At 25.9% G+C, this 23,611-nt stretch overlaps 6 protein-coding genes across 10 annotated transcripts; 2 read left to right on the plus strand and 4 right to left on the minus strand.

The window, feature by feature from the left end:
- Positions 1-878: 878 nt before the first annotated feature.
- pink (WD40 repeat domain-containing protein pink) lies at positions 879-4,710 on the minus strand. Its single transcript, XM_035869087.2, has 6 exons — positions 4,344-4,710; positions 3,992-4,102; positions 3,650-3,883; positions 1,613-3,525; positions 1,423-1,537; positions 879-1,352 (listed from the first exon to the last, which is right to left on the minus strand). Exons 1-6 carry the CDS (start codon positions 4,428-4,430, stop codon positions 1,095-1,097), a joined length of 2,718 nt encoding a protein of 905 aa, XP_035724980.1. The 5' UTR covers positions 4,431-4,710; the 3' UTR covers positions 879-1,094.
- Positions 4,711-5,136: 426 nt separating this feature from the next.
- LOC118442620 (uncharacterized) lies at positions 5,137-7,267 on the minus strand. Its single transcript, XM_035868460.2, has 2 exons — positions 6,342-7,267; positions 5,137-6,031 (listed from the first exon to the last, which is right to left on the minus strand). Exons 1-2 carry the CDS (start codon positions 7,119-7,121, stop codon positions 5,522-5,524), a joined length of 1,290 nt encoding a protein of 429 aa, XP_035724353.1. The 5' UTR covers positions 7,122-7,267; the 3' UTR covers positions 5,137-5,521.
- A 351-nt stretch (positions 7,268-7,618) lies between these two features.
- Positions 7,619-9,233, plus strand: LOC118442532 (meiotic nuclear division protein 1 homolog). Of its 5 annotated transcripts, none has more exons than XM_085663914.1 (6): positions 7,619-7,867; positions 8,158-8,297; positions 8,358-8,611; positions 8,683-8,788; positions 8,879-9,025; positions 9,096-9,233. In XM_085663914.1, the coding sequence occupies exons 3-6, from the start codon at positions 8,385-8,387 to the stop codon at positions 9,231-9,233; spliced, it is 618 nt and encodes a 205-aa protein (XP_085520040.1). In that variant the 5' UTR covers positions 7,619-7,867; positions 8,158-8,297; positions 8,358-8,384. The 5 variants fall into 5 exon arrangements, with proteins under 5 accessions (XP_085520040.1, XP_035724115.1, XP_085520041.1 ...); XM_035868222.2 differs by having other exon boundaries at positions 8,377-8,611; XM_085663915.1 differs by having other exon boundaries at positions 8,158-8,283; positions 8,377-8,611.
- A 453-nt stretch (positions 9,234-9,686) lies between these two features.
- On the plus strand, positions 9,687-13,219 carry LOC118442531 (spliceosome associated factor 3, U4/U6 recycling protein). Its single transcript, XM_035868221.2, has 6 exons — positions 9,687-10,396; positions 10,476-10,657; positions 10,731-11,608; positions 11,690-12,317; positions 12,403-12,550; positions 12,686-13,219. Exons 1-6 carry the CDS (start codon positions 9,835-9,837, stop codon positions 13,129-13,131), a joined length of 2,844 nt encoding a protein of 947 aa, XP_035724114.2. The 5' UTR covers positions 9,687-9,834; the 3' UTR covers positions 13,132-13,219.
- A 264-nt stretch (positions 13,220-13,483) lies between these two features.
- On the minus strand, positions 13,484-16,958 carry LOC118442602 (uncharacterized). Its single transcript, XM_035868432.2, has 4 exons — positions 16,664-16,958; positions 15,100-15,351; positions 14,534-14,879; positions 13,484-14,191 (listed from the first exon to the last, which is right to left on the minus strand). The coding sequence occupies exons 2-4, from the start codon at positions 15,328-15,330 to the stop codon at positions 13,821-13,823; spliced, it is 948 nt and encodes a 315-aa protein (XP_035724325.2). The 5' UTR covers positions 15,331-15,351; positions 16,664-16,958; the 3' UTR covers positions 13,484-13,820.
- Positions 16,959-21,158: 4,200 nt separating this feature from the next.
- On the minus strand, positions 21,159-23,187 carry LOC118442604 (uncharacterized). Its single transcript, XM_035868434.2, has 3 exons — positions 23,034-23,187; positions 22,846-22,929; positions 21,159-22,749 (listed from the first exon to the last, which is right to left on the minus strand). Exons 1-3 carry the CDS (start codon positions 23,064-23,066, stop codon positions 22,552-22,554), a joined length of 315 nt encoding a protein of 104 aa, XP_035724327.1. The 5' UTR covers positions 23,067-23,187; the 3' UTR covers positions 21,159-22,551.
- Positions 23,188-23,611: the final 424 nt, after the last annotated feature.

Genomic DNA, 23,611 nt, shown 5'->3' on the forward strand with positions numbered 1-23,611 from the left:
AAGTGTCTAGTGTGTTATAGTATTAAGTCTCAAAAAAGTAAACTACAAATTTAATTTTCTAGTCAAATTTGATCTTATAGAATGACAGTATTAAATATTAATATTCTAATGTTACAGTTTTACGTAAAAAATAATCTGATATATTTTATATATTAATTAATCTTAAGAAGTTTCACATATAAAGGCAGTTTTACTTACATAAAAAAATCTAAATGCTGCAATTATAAATAAGTGCAGCTATATATAAAAACTGTTAATATTTTTATTCTTTATATAACAAATTTTTTTATTTTATTTATTTTGTATAATGCATTACCGTATATGCAGATTCCGTTCTGGCAATTATGCTAATAATTGAAACATGTTTAAATAATTATCTAATATAATAATATTCAAAGTAGATGTATAAAAAGGGATCATATTATAGATGACAGTGCTATATTGAATGAAGTGAATTTGAGAAAAACAAATTTAAATATTTTTATTAGATTTATTCAAATTGAAAATTAATTTAAGGAAATGCTATATGAAGTAATTTACAGGATTTTGCTTTTATTCTAATATTTTTCTTTCTAAATATCATATAAGAGACAATAGCATTGAGTAAGGTAAGTTTAAAAGAATTAATGTTATTTATCTCTCTTAGAATAAAATATGTGATTCTCAAATCCTGCACTGTAAGCAAACTTAGAAAAAAGAAAGACTGATGTATCTGTGATAATTATGAAATATATATGATATTTATTATTATATAGAAAATATTAAAATTGTGAAAAGGGTTTTTGTTATATGAAATGTCAGGTATTATGTAAATGTGTAAGATAGATTTTTCAGAAAAAGAAACATAATACAAACAAAAAAATGATTATATTAAATTATAATAAATATATTATGATATACAGTCTTTTTAGACAATCTTTTAAGTACAAAGAATATATACATTTTGTATGATCTACTATCATAACGCACGTGCTATTATCATTAATTATTTCAGCACTATAATATTTGATAGAATGTCCAAAAAGTTTTTTCCAATATTTTATATATATATATTTCTTTTATTTTATTATTTTTATATATATATATATACTTCATCAATGAAGATTACATTTAGTGAGTTTTTTTTCTATCATACAATTTACATGATATGTATGACCACAGGGGAAAATTGCTATACCATTATTATCTAAGAGAACTGATGTTTGGAGAGAAAGAGTACAACATGGACATGTCGATGACTTATTTTTAGATTTATATTGCATTCCCCAATGATGAGCACCAGTGCTTAATATATTTTTGTTATCAAATCGTGCTATATCTCTTTTTAATACCTTTATTAATTGATCTCGAATCTGTAAAAGAAGTGATTATATTTATATGTATTACTATTATATATTACATCAAATAATGAAACTTAATTACCTTTGTGGAACACATTGTATTATATCCATATATATTGGAATTGCATTTAAAATCTACTGCCAATTGCATGCCATGATGATGTAAAATTTTCGAAAATATAAACGACTGAAATATACTGTGGAAAGAAGGAAGATATTTACATTATAATAACATAAGAAATAAAAAATCTTAGTTGAATAATATCACATACCTTTTATCAAATGATTCGAGAGGAAGTAACATTTCCAATTTTTTAAAAAATACCATAGCTATATCTGGGCCATCCCTTTTCATAACTTCAAATATTACTCTGTTCCAATTTATTGAAGAAATATTTGTTTCTAATGTTATTAATTTTTCACAAGAGAGACACTTTTTATCATTCATTTTTTTTAAATACATTGTAATTAATTTCCACTGATTCACATCTAATATTGGTAAAATAATTGACAATGTAACACTATCTTGAGTTAAAAGGCATTGTCGTAGTATGTCTTCTATAGCGTATTGTTCTTTTATATACAAAGTCGTATATTCTCTCCACATATAAGGTACTCTATTACATAAATGTATACATCTTTCTGTACTTCTATTTACAAGTTTTTGTAAAAGAGTTTTGCCAATTTCTAAAAAGCTTGGCTCTTTTATTTGATCTATTGGAAATGGAAAACCACAGGTACATTCCTTATAATTAGATGTATTTATAAGAATGAAAGCACCTATAAAATGATCTGTAATAATCATATTCATTGTAGAACGTAATAATTCTATCGATACATTTGTCAGAAATGTTTTGGTAAGATTAATTTTGGCAATATGTATTATATCACATGCCAAATCTTTAAACTGAGGTAAAGTTTTGTATAAACATTCGATATTGTCCATTTTTTTACGTATATCAAGAATAAACATTTCCATCTCTTTTTCAGTCATTGAGATTTTTATGCTGCTAGATAATGTACATATAGGTTCTAAATCAATTTGTATCTTTCTTATTAAATTTTCATCTAATGTAGATGATAGATTACTGTTTAATTCTAATATATTTTTAATATCCGAAGGTGTATTTTGTATAGAGGACATTTGAATAGATTCGGAAGATGAACAAATTTGTTGTGTCAATTTATTTTGTTGATCTTCGTTAAATTTTTGTTTCAAATTTCCTGAATTAACTACAACAATACCTGAATCTAATTTTATAGGACTAGAATTTAAATTTGATTTCAGTATAGAAATTAATGGTTGCAGTAATACTGATATCTCATCGTTCTCCAATTTTCGTTGATTAGTTTCAATACCGTAGATGTCATTGATATATTTATCATTAATTAATTTCGATAGCTGCGATTTGTATGTAATACAAGTTTCTAAGCAATTGTAATACTGTTTAGTATAATACAAGTGCAATATTAATGCATCAAGCGTATAAAATGTTAAACAATGGAACTCATTATCAGAGATCATTAAATATATTTTATTTCCTATGACATCTACCATTGTAATGTTTGTAAATTCATTATTCCATAGTATTACATTTGGATTCACAAGATCAAGAATATATAAGCCATTAGATGTGTAAGAAAACAAATACTTGGAAGCAATTACAAATAATTGAGGAAAATTGATCGATTGTGAAGTCCATGAATGATTAATATATTTTTTTTGTTCTAATGCTTGCTTAGTTACTTTATGTATTTTCATAGGTGGTATCGCTAATAATTCTTTAAATTGATGAGTTTTTAAAACTACGCCACTCGCAGATACTTCCCAAAATCTTGAACCAGGTCGGGCACAAAAAATTTTTGGTGAAATAGACTCTGATATATTACTATTACTTTCTGAAATAAAACTAAATGAACTTTTCTTTTTAACAATATCTTGCCCCTTCTTAACAGCAGCTGAAGTTTTAACATTTTCATCAATTTGTATTTTATAAAAACATGCACCAAATTCTCCATTTCTTCCTTTGTTACCTATTTGTTTATATTGTTCATGAACTGTATCACATATATAACAGCGTGTTAAAGTTGATATCAATAAAAGAGGTGATGAAAAATTTAATTGTACAATACTCGAATCTAGATTCATTAATGTACAAGACGGTGATTGAAACATTCCATTCATCTGAAACAAGCCAAATTAATTATATCATAGAAACTGAATTTAAATTTTGAAATGTTACAAATGAATACCTGTTTAATTACATTCAAATATTTATATATCAATCATAGATAAATAATAAACTTACTGTGAAAACGGTTAATACAATTGCAGAAACTTTGCCAGTGCCATCACCAATATATATTTCAGAACTATTATCATTCCAACAGAGGCACATAATTTTTTCATAAGCATGTTCATTCGATGTAGCAATTAATTTTATAGTTGGTTTTAAAGTAACAACACATATTATTCCACGCGTTGTGGCTAATGCTACGATTTTTTCATCAGGTGATATTGAAACATTTGAGACTATGCCTTCCTAAATAAATACAAAAAGAAAATACATTATGAAGCCATTGATAATATATCCCACGAAGCTAATAGATTTCAAATATTTATTATAAATATTATTAATATTAAGTTTTACCGATAATGGTATTAATTGTCGAAAAGAACATGGTTCTCTGTTGAAGAGGTAGATACTTCCACTAGTTGATCCAAGTATAATGTAATTTTGTGAAACATTAAGACATGTATACTGTAAAATATTAAATTGTATATAAATTTCTTTTACCGATAATATAAAGAATGTCATAAGATATTAACCTAACCTCTATATAAATAATGAAGGCAAATTATTGTATATAACGATGTAATAATATAAGAAATTTTCATATTAATAGAATATTATTACAATTCAATTTTTTTATTTTTTTTTTTATTTTTATTTTTTTTTTATTTTATTTTATTTTATTTTATTATTTTAAACATTAGATTACCTTAATTCTTTGTGTCGAGTTTATAGGCTTGTGTAACACTTGATTTATTTCTTCGCATTCCGACAATATGTAAGGAAATTCCTGCATAATCTAAATAATACGCTTTAATGTTATTAAAGTTTTCAATATTAGAAGTGCGAATTAGACAAAAAAAAAACAAATTATTTGTTTTCGTTTCTAAGAATATAAATTCACTTCTATTTGTATATCATATAAATTTAAGACTATTAAACACCTTTTGCTCGTAGCATATTCAACGACTTAAGCGATAGCTATGGATAAAACATGAACTACAAGCACAATAGGAAATTTTTTTATGCATGAACTATTCTCAAAAATGATTCTACTTTAAAATCCGCATAAGCGAAATATTCTAATCAAATTTTCTCTACTGATTTTTATCCATGGGACCCATCTCAAGGGCCTCTTCTACTCATGAGTCCCAATCGAGACTTATAAATAATAATTAATAAATAAGAATAAATAGGAATGGTAATGAACAAGAGTTATATTTATAATAAAATAAAAACGTTCAAAAAAAGAAAAAAAAAAAATTATAAGAACTTAAATATCAAAACTAAATAAAAATCCTTTATTAATTGCGTTGTATTTTATTCTTTTTTTCTTTTTCTTTTTTTTTTACAAAATTAATAAGAGTTTAAGAATTATGTTTACTTAATTATACATGTCTTACGGATTCAGATATTCCAAAATAAAAGAACAAAAATAAAAATTAATATTAAAAGTTATATAAATAACATGTTTAAAAACGCCTATAATAAAAAAAAATTTGATGATTTCTATCAATGTAATTATAGGTTAGAATATTTTCTAACGTGATTTGTAATATAATTAAGCCGTATATGAAATTTGTTCCAATATTTAAATATAGTGTACGTCATTTGTTTAAATTAAATAATTTTGTCAATGTATTTTAAAAAGGAAGAATTAAAAAAATGAATTTTTCATCCATTTTACCGATCCAGATATATGTATATATGTAAAATAATAATTATGTCTATAATATTATTCGTTATTTCTTAAAATATTAAATCGTATTGCGTTTGTTATTTACATATACAATATATATAACTATATATCTTCTTTCTGCTTCCTTTTTTTCTTTTTTCTTTTTTTTTTTCTTTTTTTTTTCAATCTAAGGATTTCTACAATTGATCTCATTGCAAAGGACTAGAAATATTCTGAGTATTTTCGTATTCCGTATTGACGCTGATTTTGTTGATATATAATGATGAATAATTACGTTTCAATTCATGATTTATCGGCTGAGTATAAATAATACTTTCATTCGATGAATCATTGAATCTTTTTTTTACGGCTTCTTTTAACTCATCATCAACGAAAGATTTTCTTTGATAAGAATTCCTATCTCTCTTGCAATGACTTAAAACTTGCCTATAATGATTTCTATTGTCTTTATGGTTCCACATTTCTTGATCTTGATGTTGTTCAGGTATAAACGTAAGCTTTTTGGACATTTCTCGAATCGCCGACGGTTTGACAAGATTTTCAATGGATTCTTCGACCGACAATATTCCAGAACCATAACCGGAATCTTCCTTACGTGGATTTATTTTTATTGATTGAAAGGATTCGAGATATTTCTTTGGTGTTGTCTGATTTCTTTTAATACCATAAATCGGTCGAATCGTTGCATTTCGATTTAGCTGTAATAAGAATAATTATATATAATAATTAATATATATATTATTGGATATATTTGTATATATAATATATTATTCTAGACAGGTTGAATCAAAAGTTTCCAAGTGATATTAAAAATTAATTATCTTTTTTCGAAAATTTTTAGGTTAATTGTTGTTTTTATTATTTTTCTTTTTCTTTTTTTTCCCCTAGGAACTTTTGATATTTATCTGTTAACATATATTAAAATTATAATAAAGATTATCAATCATATCGAGATAACAACGAAACAACAAAAAATCTTTCTACTTATTAATAATAATACATATTTACATTTGTATTATTTTTATCTTTAGTATTATTAATAACAACAGTTTGCAAAGAATGTGCTCTTGGTATAATTGATATAGAAGGCAATATTTCATGATGCTTCTCTGATTTATCACAAGATCGGGAACGTCGGGATTTATTTTTATTGTTATGTTTTTTCCAACTGATCAAAGAACTTAAAACTTCTTTGATAGATTTCTTTTGATTGATTTTTTCATCATTTGTAGTTTCGCTCCATCGTTTATCCGAAGTCGTCCATTTTTCTTTTGGATCATTGTCGACCAATCGGAAATTTGATGACGATGATTTGGCAATTATGTCCGAATCGTTAACGATTTCAATATCATTCTCGAATGTTTTTATATTTTGATTCAATTGTACATTTTTTATATTCGATAATTTTTTAATATTTTCATCCAACGTCGATTCTCGTAGATTAGAAGAATTGTCACATGTATCGTGATAATACGTAGTGACCCTTGGTAAAGGGATTCTCATGAAAGATCTTCGTAAAAATTCCTTATTTACATTCTTCGTACGATCATTACTTTTATCATTTTTCTTTTCAAAACGACTGATTAATTTTGTTACCAAATTTCTCGATTTTTCTGCATTAACCGAAGAAGGACTACTTGATTCAATGTTCTTCTCGAAATCTAAATCGTCGGACATATAACACGTACTATGTCGTTTTTCGATCAAATTTTTTGTGTCTTTTTTATTCGAGTCAATCTTATCGATCATATTAGACACAGATTTCGAATGTTTACTTATCGAGGACATTATTTTTCGAAGTATTATATTTTCTATATATATTACAGTGCACACAGAAAAATGAGAGATTTAAAAGCACACCGAAGAAATGTTTTCTCGATTTTAATATTATAACTTCGCAATTGGAAGTACACGAATACAATGTAGTAATAATAAGATTAAGTGAACTGTTAGAAAACTTTTTGCTAGATAATAAATATTTAGAGGTCATATTTATTCGATGACGTAATTACGATTCGTAAATATTAATATTTTTATTTTAAATATATATATATATATATCGATATGATGAGCTATTAAGGTTAATAATTTTTTAATTAAATAGACATAAAAACATATTAAACGTTTTTTGTCGTTTTTATGAAAGACATCTGTTTTTTTCTTTTTTTTTCTCTCATATAACAAAGGATTCCTATTTGTGTTAAATAATTTTCAAACATATTTTGAATTGTATGTTAATACGATCATATAAAGATTAGATAAAGGATATATTTGTTTATTTTGAATGTCAGTCATGATCATTGATTGGCTAGAACGTAAAAGAAACGTTTTTGAAAATAACTAAACATAATAAATTTATAATATATCTATCATTATCATTTATTTAAACAAGATGAACAATATATATAATTTATATGTATTTTAATCTATAAACGTTTATAAAGTTGAAGAAGAATCTTTTACGTAGTTTAGCTACGACGTAAATTATTTTTATTCCCGCCGAATTGACTCAAAACATAACCTGTAAAACATTGGTAAGTGATCGAGTGACATTTTCGAGTTTAATTTATGTATTAATTTATTTTTATTTAATTATTGACATATGATAAAGAATATATGTAATTTCAGGAAGATAATAATATATATATATATATATATATATATAAATATATATATATTCTTTATTTATAGAGAGTTAGAATATAAGAATTTGTTTGTAACCTTAATTCGTAAATTTTTATACCACCATTGTAATGAATATTTGAATAATGAAAGTATTTTAATTAAATTTTGGTTTTGATATTAGTTATATTCCTTTTTTCAGCTAATGGAAATGATATTTAATCCATGAGGTTGTTCATTTTGATCTGTAAAGTTTCCAATAAATATCGATGAAAATAAATGTCTTTCGTCCACATCTTAAATTATAAACTTCTTTATCAAAGGAATTGTTTAAGTGTCTAAGTATAGGAGAAACTATTTCATAATTGCGTTGTTATAAAAAAATATTTAATAAATATACAGTGTAATTATTTTGATACAGTCTAAAGAATGTCCAAAAGAAAAGGTCTGACCCTTGATGAAAAACGAGCTAGAATGCTTCAAATATTTTATGAGAGGAGGGAATTTTTCACGTTAAAAGAATTAGAAAAGATTGCACCTAAGGAGAAGGGTATAGTTGCTCAAACTGTAAAAGATGTTCTTCAAACTTTAGTAGATGATGGTCTAGTTAGATCTGATAAAATTGGTACTTCTATATATTTTTGGACATTTCCTGGGTAAGAAAAATTTATATGAGGCTTATTAAATATATTGATTGCAACATTTTTAAGAAAATATATTATGTTAGAGAGAATATAACTGCTGTAGAAAATAGGATAGCACATGCAAGTAAAAGAATAGTTGAAGCTGAATTTAAGCTACAAAAATTAAAGGAAGAATGTATCAAAGAGCAGGTAAAATGTGATATAAAAATTTTATGATTACATTTAAAATACATTAAGTGCCATTAAAATTATTACAATATTCAATAATACATTACTTAGACTGGTAGAGAAGATACAGAAGAAAGGCGAAATTTGTTACAAGAAGTACAGCAATTAAGAGAGAAAGAAAATGAATTGAAAAATCACATTGCTAAACTTAGCGACGTAGATCCAGAAGTAATTGGAAAAATGGCAGAGAGAGCACAGGTAAGAAAATATCATATCAAATCTATCTATGTATTAGTTTTTGAGAAAATAATTAAATGATTTTGATTAGATGTTCAAAGAAGTAACTAATATATGGACAGATAATATCTTTGCCATTCAAAGTTGGTGCAAGAGAAAATTTGATATATCAGAGCAAGATCTCAATAAACAATTTAGTATCTCTGATGATTTGGACTATAAGGAATAAAATATATTATATTAAAAAACAAAGATATTTATACTTTTATATTTTTGTAATTAAAATAAATGTTTTTTTCTTTATATATATACATATTTATATATATATATATATATATATATATATATATATATATATATATAAATCTACGTACCACTCAACAAGAATTCCTTTCAAAACATTTACCATTTACTATGATTTATAAATCTCAGAAGTGCAATTTTTAAAAGTCGCATTTTTTTTTTTTTTTTTTTTTTTTTTTTTTTTTTTTTGTAGTGAGAGATATAGGTAAGCAAGTAAATAGGCATTTATTACATTATTATAGTTTCATATTTTATACATTTAGCTTTATATAGAGATGTTTATATCAAGAAGCATAATATTATTGCAGATATCATAAACAATGGTTTATAATATGTCGATACTATTGCCCTCTTTGTTATCAAGCGCAACTAACTTACGATTAGTGGGTTTTCACCTTTGAATATAAAAAAGAAAACAAACATAACCTTCGAACGAGGAAATATTATTGTCAGTTTACAGTTAGAAAAATTGAAATTTAGGGGAACGTCAGAGGGATTATTTCTTTATCCGGATGTGATAAATCAAAATGGAAGAAATGGATATAAAAAATGAGATAGACAAAGAAAAGTGTTCAAGTACGAGCTCATTAAATGTAAGTAAAGAGGAGATAGAATTAATTGAAGATGAAGAACAAGAGAATGAAGAGGATGAAGAAATAAATAATAAAGATGAGAACGGGGATGGTTTAAATGATGATGATGACGATAATGAAAATAATGATGATAATATGGATGATGATGATGATAATGATGATGATGATGATGATGATGATGATGATGGTGATGGTGATGATGATGATGAAGGCGAAGACGACGAAGATGCTGATGAAGCAGAAATCAAAATTTTAGAGACTTCATTATCACAAAATCCTTATGATTACAGTAGTCATGTAGCATTGATAAAAAAATTTGAGACAATGGGAGAACTTGAACGTTTACGTGGTGCAAGAGAAAATATGAGTTCAAAATATCCATTGAGTCCAGAATTATGGTTATCATGGATACGCGATGAGATTAAATTAGCTGTGAGTACGGAAGAAAAAGCTGAAGTTATCAAATTGTGCGAAAGAGCTGTTAAAGATTATCTCTGTATGTTATTGTTTTTATGTTTGTTCAATAATAATTATTATTTATAAGAATTATTTATTGAAATTATATTTATTATTAGCTGTTGACATTTGGTTGGAATATTTACAATTCAGTATTGGAAATATGGATAATGAAAAGAATGGAACTAAAAATGTTCGTCAGCTTTTTGAAATTGCATTAACATCCGTTGGATTGCATACTATCAAAGGAGCGATAATATGGGAAGCATTTAGAGAATTTGAAGCAGTATTATTTGCATTGGTAAGTTAAAGAAATATAAATTCCTTTGTGTTAATATATTTTACTATCATATATTTGATTTTATTTCAAGTAGATTGATCCTTCAAACAAAGCTGAAAGAAAGGAACAATTGGAACGTATTGGAAATCTTTTCCGTCGTCAATTAGCATGTCCTTTACTTGATATGGAGAAAACACATGAAGAGTATGAAGCTTGGAGGGCTGGAGATGGTGTTCAAGCTACTATAGATGATAGTATTGTATTGGGAGGATATGAACGTGCTTTTGCAAAATTAAATCTACGTCTTCCTTATGAAGAAAAAATAGTATCTGCACAAAATGAAAGTGAATTGTTTGATGCTTTTAAAGCATATTTGTTATATGAAAAACAAAATGGGGATCCAGGACGTGTTACGGTTTTATATGAAAGAGCAATTGCAGATCTTAGTCTTGAGGTACCACTTTGGTTGGATTATCTTAATTATCTTGAAAACAATATTAAGATAGAGTCGATATTAAGTGAAATATATGAAAGAGCATCAAGAAATATTCCATGGTGTTCAACAATTTGGCAAAAATGGATTAGAGCGTATGAGAAATGGGAAAGACCTGTTCTACAAGTTCAGGTGTTATTGGAAAATGCTTTAGCTATAGGTTTTCCAACGGCAGAGGATTATCGTGATTTATGGATGAAATATTTAGAATATTTGCGCCGAAAAATAGATAAAAATGTAGAAGAAGATGATAAACAAATGGATATTCTTCGTAATACATTTAATAGAGCTTGCGAACACTTAGCTAAAATTTTTGGTTTGGACGGTGATCCAAATTGTATTATTTTACAATATTGGGCAAGAACAGAAGCTATAACAGCGAATAATATGGAAAAGGCTAGATCTCTTTGGACTGATATATTTTCACAAGGCCATTCGGTAACTGCATCTTATTGGTTGGAATATATTTCTTTAGAAAGGTAATTTATTGTTATATCGATAAATTATCTAGACGAATTTGAGATATAATCTGTATCTTATAATTTTTATCTTAAATATAGATGTTACGGCGATACGAAACATTTGAGAAAGTTATATAAAAAAGCATTGACTTCGGTCAAGGATTGGCCAGAAAGCGTGGCGAATTCATGGTTGGATTTTGAGCGTGACGAAGGTAATCTCGAACAGATGGAATTTTGTGAATTGAAAACAAAAGAAAAATTGGACAAAGTTATAGAAGAAAGATCAAAAGCTCAGCAAGCTAATTTGCAAAATGAATTATTTGCACAATCCAAAAAAACAAACAAGAGAAAAGCTGAAGATGCAGGTAAATGGAAGAATTTAGGAAGTTCTGCCTTTAAAATAATGAAAATGGACGAAAGAAATAAATTTAAATTACGGGAAAGTCGTCTTGACTTGGATAAGAAAATGGAGGATGACAAGGAACAAATTAGACTTGATGTACAGCCTCCGCCAGGTTTTAAATCATTTGAAAATGAAAAAACAATTGATACAAATCGTGATATAGGTGATAAGTTAACCGTATTTATTAGTAATTTGGATTATACGGCAACCGAGGACGAAGTTAGGAACGCTTTAAAACCAGCAGGATCAATAACTTCGTTTAAAATGATTAGAGATTATAAGGGACGTAGCAAAGGTTATTGCTATGTACAATTAAGCAATAAAGTATGCCAATGGATTTTTTTTAAATATATAAAAATTTATAATTTATGTGCTCGTCGAACAATGATAAAAATGTAAATTTTTACAGGAGGCCGTTGAGAAAGCATTAACGTTAGATAGAACACGTATAAATGGACGTCCTATGTTTGTTTCAAAATGTGATCCTAACAAAAGTACAAGAGGTTCAGGATTTAAATACAACAGTATTTTGGAAAAGAATAAACTTTTTGTTAAAGGTATAATTATATAAAAGTTTGACATTAAGGGGGGGGGGGAAATTCGATTAAAATTAATATTAATATTATTTTTATTTTTATTATTATTATTTTTTTTTTTTATTTATATAATAATATTTTTTAATTATATTGTAGGTCTTCCAGTTGCAACGACAAAAGAAGATCTTGAAAAGATATTTAATATTCATGGAAAATTAAAAGATGTTCGTTTAGTTACTTACCGTAATGGACATTCCAAAGGATTGGCATACATTGAATATCTAGATGAAAGTGATGCTGCTAAGGCTCTTATTGCTACCGATGGTATGAAAATTGGAGATAAAGAAATAAACGTGGCAATTAGTCAACCACCGGAACGTAAAAAGGGAGAAGAAATATCTTATGTAAAATCATTGGGTAGTAGTACAGTAAGTAGAACAACATTTGGATTACCAAAAACATTATTATCCATGGTACCGCGAAATGTTAAAATAACGAGCATTAATAATACTAATGATAATGATAAAAGTTCATCTAAGAATGGAATATCACAGCCGAAGAGTAATCAAGATTTTCGGAATATGTTGTTAAATAAAAAATAATCTATTGTATTATCATATAAAAAAAAGTATTTTTAATGATTCCAGTGTTCCGTATCACGCAGTATCCTTCCCTATATCTGAGAAATTATAGATATTGTATAATTGTATAGAGCAAAATATATATATACAAAAAGAAAAGAATAGAGTTTTTATAGACAAAAAAAAAACTGTGGCAAAAGAAAGCTACTAAAAACTTTCTTCAATCTACACATGTTCTTCTTATTAACTAAACTTGCAAGCATCTAATATTTATATACAGTATATATGTTAAATATTATATACTAATTTTATTAGAAAAAAAAAATATATATATATATATATATATATATATATATATTTAACAGAGTATACAGAAAATAATAAGTATATCATGGAATTAATTAATAAATATCGTCAATGTATAAATGGATAATGCGTATATACACAATGGAAAATACGTAAGAAGATTGTGAATTATTTTCTTTTAACAATTCACGCAATGATCACGTTCGATCATACGTACGCACAGATGCTTATAAAAACTATTAAAAAAAAAAAAAAAAAAAAAAAAAAAGAAATCTATATAAATTTATATAAAGGGACACGATTAAAAGAGATAAAATTACAATGGGTATACTTAAGAAAAATCTTATGAAAGAAATTTCTTTTATAATAACACGTACAAAATCAATAATCGTTGTTATGTATTATTACATTTGCAATTGTGCATTAGAGATGTGACATTTCTTGTGTCTTGGCGGAGCCACAGGTGGATTCTCTGGTGTCAGAAGTCTTCTTTGCAAAAGCCATTTTTTGGCTCTACCAGCGTGGTAATAATACGCGTAAAGCAGTGCCATAGCAGCCAGCACCACCAAAAGACACGTACCAGCGATGATAATACTGAATAACCATGAGGGTGCTGATATTGGTATCGAAGTTGGTTCCTCTGTTGATGTATCCATAGGTGTACTTTCTGTTGTTGGCACTTTTGGAAGATCTGGTAACGATAAAGTTTCATTGTCACCGATAGCAATATCGGCACATGCACGAAATTCCTCTTGCGGTCCGCATCCAATGGCACCTAATGCACAATACATTTTCTCTATATCATTATTTTAATCATGTATTCTCCTTCTTAATTCTTCCTTGCAATCTCTCATCATGTAACAATTTAACGTGAAAAGAATTTAATGAGCCTTGCCGAAATAACAGTAATATGACGAAGAAATTTCATCACGATATGATAAACTATGCGCTTATTGTCATTCTACTTTCTACAATGATATTACAAAATCAATCCTTATAATATTTATGCAAAAATTATTATCATATATTTTAACGATAATCGAAAGTATATTTAAAGATCATTGTAGTTTCATGCATAATTATTTTTCATTTTTAATTTTAGATATGAAAATAATACCTGTCCCATTTCCACAATCACCCCAATTATTTCCAGCTATGTATCTCCATTGAAATACGCATTGTTTGCATGTCAATCCTTTTGGTAATTTATAATATCCTTCGAAGACTTTATTACCAGGACCAGGATAATATCTTGCTGTAAGATTTTCTCCACGTAGTAAATACTTATCCAAACATTCCTGTGTAACTTCCTTGTCACGATAGATCATTGGACACGTGCGAAATTCAAAATAGCCAAAATGATTTGCTGTTAACTCGACGCGTACCGGTATAACGGAACCAGTTCGATATCTTCGAACGATCACCCCATTTCCATACTTTCCACCAGTTTCGTGCAAACGTGGCTGATAATAATATAAAAAAAAAATATGTATATTTTTGATCCAATTTTACAAAAAAAAAAAAAAAAAAAAAAAAAAAAAAAAAAAAAAAAAAAAAAATCAATCATTTCATTGTATTTTCAATTGGATTATAAGAAGAGAAACTTTTGTTAATGGCATACATATAACAATTTATCTGATAAAAAAAATGTTTAATAGAAGATCTAAGAAATAATTGACATACGGTAGACGAGTCCCAAGGATCTCCGCAAATTCCACATTTTCCTTTATTTCGTTGCCATTGTCTAGTGAAGCCACCGCAATAGCACTCGTGATCATTGTAATCATGAGGAGTGTCGAAACCATATCTCCACATAGATGCCCTTGAGGGTGGTTCTATCAGTCTTCCATGAGATAATACTCGTCTTACGACTAATGTCACAAGACAAATTGATGCAAAAATCACAAAGCGCATCTTTTAAGCGACAGGTGGCCTCTAAAAGAGAGGAAAATAGAAAAGAGAAAGAAAAAGATTTAATTTTTTTGTTTTATTTTTATTAATAAGATCGATTAGAATAAATATATATATATATATATATATATATATATATATATATTTCTATATAATTTTTTTATTATAATATTTCAATGTTATGCAGCGAACCAGTTGTAAAAAAATAAAGTGAGAATTCTATAGACCGGTTATCTCATGGGCAGTATACATACTTATGTATCATACCTGTGTGTGTGTGTGTATATATATATATATATATATATATATATCAGCTTATCTGAATAACGAGCAAAAGTAAAAGTGTCTGGATTGCGAAATACCATTGTTATAAAGTATATACTATCTATTAAAAATTTTTATTATTTTTTTTATATACATTTACTTCATATCTGATTTATTTATTATATTTCCTTTTTTCTTATTACTATGTCCAATCAAAATTTTTCTTATGATTTTAGGAATTCTTTATCCATGCAATGATAATAATATTTATCTAGGTGTCTCACATTTTTTTCAAACGAAATGGAATGGTCAATATATATATATAAAACAGCACGTTATCTTAGGTATATATATGTATATATATATATATATATATATATATATATATATATTTTACATTTACTATTTCATTATTTATAAATAATATTCTTATCTATTATAGGATGTTCAAAAATATTTAAAGGATTATTAATCATTCCAACAAATTATTCCAAGAATTTTATGAATCTCTCTATTTTCGAAGATCGATTAATCATCCTAAGTTGTCCAAAATTCGAAAGGAAGTATTAAATCATCCCTATAAATATTCCAAGAATTTTATTCACTCGTTGTATTATTTATAAATATCCATTCTATTCTAGGATATCGAACATTTCAAAAAAAAAAAAAACGAAGAAGATATTATTTAATCATTTCAAAGACTACTAAATATTCCAAATAATCCTAGAAAAATTTTCAATGATCATTTATATATTTCAGTGATACTATTTGATTTAATATTGTGCATTTATACCTCTTTGTGTGTGTGTGTATGTGTGTGTGCGCGTTTAGATCTCTTTCACTGGATCAATGAATGGTACATCAGACACGTGGTTTATTCTTCATTCAAAATAAAAAAAAGAAAAAAAAAAAAAGAAAGAAAAAGAAAAAAAGAAGAGAACATACATACACACGTACATGCATATATATATATATATATATATACACACGCACACACATGCACAATGAAAATCTTAGATCACGATTTTGATACTGTTAAGGGAGATAAAAGATAAAAGGACAGTACACGTACCGTCTGTATGATCGAATCGAGGACCCTGCTTTCTCGCGACACTGTTCTCCTCGCATCGGCGAACGGTGAATCAGAGTCAGTGACAAGAGACCCCCGACGGTACTCGAAACAGGAAACCGGTCGGTCGATGACTGAACTTAAGTTTTGTCCCTCGCAAAGAGCACTATGCAGCTTGGGACTTCTCTTTCGTGCTACAACGGACACGTATACATTGGTTGTATTAAGAGTAGGTCATTAGAACGAGGCGTACGCTCGTATTCACGGCATACTCTGGCTCCAACTATGTTCCACGAGTTGAACAGAAGGAGAAAGAGAGAGGGAGAAAAAGAGAAAGAAAGAGATAGAGATAGTGATAGAGATAGAGAGGGAGAGACATCAATGCTTGCAAATACGTGTCTTGGTTGTATGTCGATACGAAAAACTGAGTTCGATGTTCGCGATTCGACTACCTCCTTCTTTATTATTCCTCCATTTCTTATACCTTTCTCTTAGATTTCTGAACAATCCAAAAAAAAAGTGGAATGAATTCTTTCTCGTTTGGTAGATTACTCAAAGGGTTTGATTTTGAAATTGTTGTTGCTGTTATTATTGTTTTTTTATCTTCCCTTTTTTTTCCTTTGTTGTTGTTGTTGTTGTTGTTGTGGTTTTTCTTTTTTTTCTTTTTTTTTTTTCTTCATGGAAAGTCCCATCGCAATAAGTAATATAGATACAGTTTCATTGAAAGTTATTCTTTGTGAAAAGAAAAAGTGTTTCATGCGAATGGAATTATTTTTAGAAATTTATTCCATTGTCTTATGTCTGTAATTATTATTGACTTCTTTCTTTTCTTTTCTTTTTTTTTTTTCTTTTTTCCTGCTTTAAATTAATTCTTACAGCGTAAGTCTCAATCATCTTTGGATATATATAAAGTAACAATTATATAATAATATTGGTATGATTATTAATATTTAGTTTTATATATATATATATATATAATTAATCTAATTATTAATTATCTTTTATTGTAATATAATATTAATCATTTGTCTTCAGATATCTTGCATATACAATAATAATTAGTATAAATATTAATTATAATTTAATTTAATTATATAAATATAATTTAAATTACAATTAATATATAATTAATTTTTTTCAACAAAAAAAAATATTTTATACATATATATATATATATATATATATATATATATATATATATACATTTAGTATCAACATTGTCCTTTATTTATTAATTAATATTAATGATTAAAATTATTTCAAATTACGTGACATCACTTTATTATAAAATATTTTATATATATATATATACGATCTTGAATGCAAGGTGAAGGAATAAAAAGTTTCATAATATGTTTACGTTGTCTATTGTCTTGAGGAAGAAGGTAATATTGAAAAGATATTCAATAGTTAACGTTAAAACGGCATTGAAAAGAGATAGATTTAGATTTGCTGAATATATTCTGTTAAAATATATTTCAAGCGATTAATATACTTTCCCTATAACGGTGAAATAAATTATGCGGAAAGTAAGTATCGGTTAACGATGATTGTTGTTAAAGGTGTTAAATTGTTGGAACGAAAGGAAATTTCTTTGTATTGATGTACCAAAACGCTTACGCTTTCTGATTGGCATTCGTTTAGTATCTTTAACGGATGAACGTTCTATTTGATTCATCGATTTAAATCATGATGATAACTAGATAAATAAATAGATTCTAGTCTCGTTCTATTAATTCTCTACTTCCGTGCTTTCTCCGTTTGCATTCAAGTTTCGTCTCGTGATAATTCAACGAGAAAATTGTTAAAATAGGGAAGAAAGAAAAGAAAAGAATAAAAAACAAAAAACAAAAAACAAAAAAAGAAACAAAAAATAAATAAATAAATCAAAATAAATAATAGAGTTTAAACGGTTATTTACGATCAAAATTATTCGTTAGATTATTTCAATCGATTTTACATGCATTCGTGCATTTTAAATCTAACTTTCATATCTTCCGTTTACAAATGACCATGAAACTACTATGATCTCAGTTAGAATATATTCGTGTGCATGTACACTATATGAATATTTATAATATATTCTTATGATACTCGTACATAAGCCTTAAATTTTATAATTTCACTCGAATGGAAAAGAGACGTTTGCGTTCAGTAAGATTAAAAAAAGAAAAAAGAAAAAGAGAAAAAAAAAAGGATAACGCATCATACTGTTTTATCGCAGCTCTTTTTACTTGTCCATTTTCAGACATACCCCAGTGAATCAACCGGATGATGATTGCTCTTTATATGCGATAGTAATAAGAATCATATTTACATAGGAGTTTGTAAACTGTAAACGAATATTAATTTGATTAACTTAATAATCATGGCCTGTATTAATTTTCATTCTTTTTCCCTTCTATAATTTAATTAAAAAAAAAAAAAAAAAAAAAAAAAAAATTATTATACAATTAAAAGTGATAGAATGAATTTTATATAATTAAAAGTTTTAATTATATTAATAGAAAATTAAAGTTTCCTTTATGGTAAAAGTCTAAACGAAGGTCTGCGACCTCGAACGCGTTTAAAGGTCATACTTTTATTCATGGTCATTCTAACCGGTCTTTTGCTGTATCTATTTACAAGAGAGAGAGAGAGAGAGAGGAGGGGGGAGGAAGAAACTTTTACTTTATCTACATAAATTTTTAATAATATATGATGTGAATATTTTTTTTATTTTATTTCATTCATTTATGTTTAGGATAATTTTAGAGCATCAAATATACAGGATCAATTCCCTACAGAGATAACAATTTATTATAATATGAATATATATATATAATAAACAATTAAAAAGATACAGTTCTTGTTTGCGTTGAGGTTTTTTATGTATGTTTGTGTGAGGTTTCTTAATATGTGAACAATAATACATACAATAATCGTATATATTGAGAAACTTAATGTTTGTATATCCAATTACAAATGTGATTTTTATTGAATTATACAAAATTAAGAAGTAGTATTGATTTTATAGAAACGATATAATAAAGAAAGCAAAAAAGTAAAAATATCTAATATTTTCTTTGATTATTTAATATAATATCATAAAGTATTTAATTATCTAAAATGAATAAATCTATATGCATAAGCTTTTTTAATGAATATCTCACTATACAGATAACATGTTATATATAGATAAATAAGAAACATGCAGTGAAATATTCTATTAATATTAATAGCTGTTTGAGTATAAATAATTATTGAAAGATGATGCATAGGAAGCATTATTATATTACATTTATATATTCGATTACATGCGGACCATTTTATTGGTCATGAAAGGAAGAATATCATTTGATTAATATTATAATGTTGAATATATTATAGTTAGATAATAAGACACGGTCCTTCAATAAAGTAAAAATTGATAGGTTTGTTTTAAGATGCTAATATGTTAATATACTTACAATGTTTAAATATATAGATTAACTATTAAATATGATATGTTCTATAGCCTATCTATGCGAAAGAATAGATAATATTAACGCACCTATTCTTCGTAAAGAAAAAATTAGATTACTAATTGACCAAAGTTTTGGCACGTTATAAATGTGTTCCAGACCATTTTTCTCTTAATTTATATATTATAATATTTTTAACATACACACACACACACACACACACACACACACACACATATATATATATATATACTAACAAAAATTAAAGTATGTATGTATATATATATATATATATATACATATATGTTAAATAAAATTACATGCATATCAACATTCATTTAATTTGTTTATCTATTTTTTATTGCATATCGAATGATTAAATAAATATTCATGAATCGTTAAATGATCAATGAATCGCACAATAAATATATTTATAATAAATAAATATATTTCCAAAGTATAATTAAAACTGAATTATAAATGCATGTAACTTTAAATTATCTGTATAAATTACATTAATATCTAATAAATTATAATATATATATATATATATATATATATATCCAAATGAAAAATTGTTAAATTATACTACGATCATTAATTTCAATATATTTCTTATTTGATAATATTAATAGAAAAATTGATTTTATTATTTTTATTCTACTTGAACTAACAACAAGCACTTTTATTCCTAATTCTGATGTAAAACAATTTTAAAGATTTGAGATGATTGGATTATTTCTTATTCCAAATTAATTAATATTGATATTAATATTGACTTATAGGAGTTTTAAAGTAGCTTTATTAAGACATTCTTGTCGCTTAGTTAATGTAATCAGAAATGATATTATTTGATGGAAGTTATTAAATCCAGTTTCTGATTTAAAAAAAATATTTTGCAATACTAATACTAATACTAAAAATAATAATAGTAATAATGATAATAATAATGATAATAATAATAATAATAATTATCTTAAATAAAATAACATTTTACTCAATAGCATTACTAATTTTATGGAATAAGTTAATACCATTGAAAATATTTTCGTTTGGATAATATATAATCTAATGATAGAGTACTAAAAAATACTATTATTGTATTGATTATATCAATAAATAACATGCGTATATAGTTTATATAATAAATATAGTATATATAATAATACAGATTTCACATTATATAACATAGTACACGTACTCGGGTAAATGCGCAACTATGTTGGTAAGGCAATATATTTCTTTCCCAATTTAGTACAAAACTCTCCTTTTTTTTTTCTTTTTCTTTTCTTTTTTTTTTTTTTTTTTTTTTTCCTTGCAAGTTGTACTTATCCTGTTGTTTCAAAGACATTCAATGCACATATTTTAGGAAATGAAAATATTATAGAAAAAAAATATGTTAAAATTTATAGTTTAATAATATCTCTAGACAAAGATAGTATTGAATGGTGTTATCAAAGTGAATATTTAATCAGTGCAGTTCTTAAAGATTGTTGAAATAGAGAAATTAACATACATGTGTGTGCGTTCTTGGTGGTATAGATAGAAAGTTAATTTTTTTTTTGTCTTTTTTATATCATTATTGAATGTAATAATGTAACAATATATTGACTATGATATATTATTGATAGTTTCTAAAACATATTAATACATCAAAATAATTGAATTACTATTAATATTTTATTAAAGACCTTCCAAACTTGAATGTACGAGCATATTAGATTGGCCCCAATGCCATAAATTTATGGCACGTATTACATCATTTATTTGTCAATAAAACACTTGATCCCATCTTATTCATAAACCAATTATCGAGATTTAAGTAGTGTTTTGAAGATAGTTATCAGATAAGAGACTTGTCAGATTAATAAATTTATATATTCTAATCGTTCAAGTTTTAATGATCTTATGTGAAATGTTAAGAATAAAAGTGATATAGTAAAATTAAGGGATAGAAAAATTAGATTACAATAAATATAAGATCATTGGAAAGAAAATATAATTGAAAGAAAAATTGAAAAATAAGGAAGTGTAAGATTTGTTTTTAATTAAAATAAAAATATTTTATATCACTTTTATTCTTTTCAGTTATATAAATTTTTTAAAGGAATGATTACTACTCATCGATGAGACTTTATATATATTATAATGCTGAAAAATCTGAACAAATAGCATTTATTCTAAAAGATATTAATCATATTCTTGTTCAAATTTATAGAATACAGAATATGAGCTTTGAAGGAAATAAAAATTAATAAGAATAAATATAATGTTTGTTTAAGTAAATTTAAATTTTTAGATAGAAAACTTATTTCAAATAAATATACTTAAGAGATATACTTAAGAAAATATAGAACATATAATATAATTGTGATAAAATCATTTGCAAATTATTTCTAAATAATAAGAAATAATAAGAAAACAATAATCATTTCAAAATTATTTATCTTACTTTAATTGAGATGTCTTCTGTCCCACAATTTTGTTACGAAGTAAATTGAAATTACCATGTACTTGAGATAGCTGAGCCTTGAGAGAATCAGAAAGTTGTTTTTGTAACTGTTGAACCTCTAAAATTTCTTGACGAAGATTTTGATAATCTTTTGTAACTTGATGGACAGAACGTAACAAACGAACTACTGATATCTGTTAAAAGTAAAAAAATTTTAATAATAAATTGTAATAGAAAGTGAATATGTTTTAAAGTTTTATATTGTTCTTTTATGCATTAAAATATAATACCTCGCTATCTGGATCTTCAAATTCTTTCTCAAAGGCATCTATTTGCCAAGCAATCATATCTAATTTTCCATCAGCCTTTTGAACCTACGGTTATGAACAATAATTAATATTATTTATCATTTATATTAAGAATTGTTATAAATTTAAGATTTTGTCGAGAGAAATGTTAATTTAATGATAAATCTTACGCTTTCTTCAAGATGTACAAAAGCAGATTCCATGTTTTCTTTTCAAAATAAGAATATCTTTATAAAAGAGAACGTACAATTAATGAAAGATACGCACAAAAGACCACTGCCTTATCACTTCAAAATCGATTATACCTATTCTCAAGAATTTTGAATAGGGAGATAAAAAACAGTTATAACAATCAATTCTATTGGGTTACACAAGATGGCAGAATAAAGCAAGTTAAAAAAGTTAAAAAATATATCGACGGATAATGTATCGACTGTGTATCGTCGATAAATCTCTCAAATTGATATATTTAGTACTTGAAAAAATGAAGTCGCTAGTGTATTGTATAAAGCAAATGCAGAGATTTCGGAATTATTTTTAAACAAATTTAATTGCCATAGAAAGAAAATAAAATAAAATTATTTTTTTGGATGTAAAGTATATATAAGTACAATTGCTTCGTAAAGTATAAATTTGATTGATCTCATGCGGATTTAATTACAAAAAAAAAAAAAAGAAATAATATCGACAATTCTTTTAACTGATGTTAAATAACGCGGCATTTATTTGACGCATGCGCGCGTTTACG

The sequence above is a fragment of the Vespa mandarinia genome, chromosome 24 (genome assembly GCF_050613455.1).
Source record: "Vespa mandarinia isolate Hongniang chromosome 24, ASM5061345v1, whole genome shotgun sequence".
In the NCBI taxonomy this organism is placed as follows: domain Eukaryota; kingdom Metazoa; phylum Arthropoda; class Insecta; order Hymenoptera; family Vespidae; genus Vespa; species Vespa mandarinia.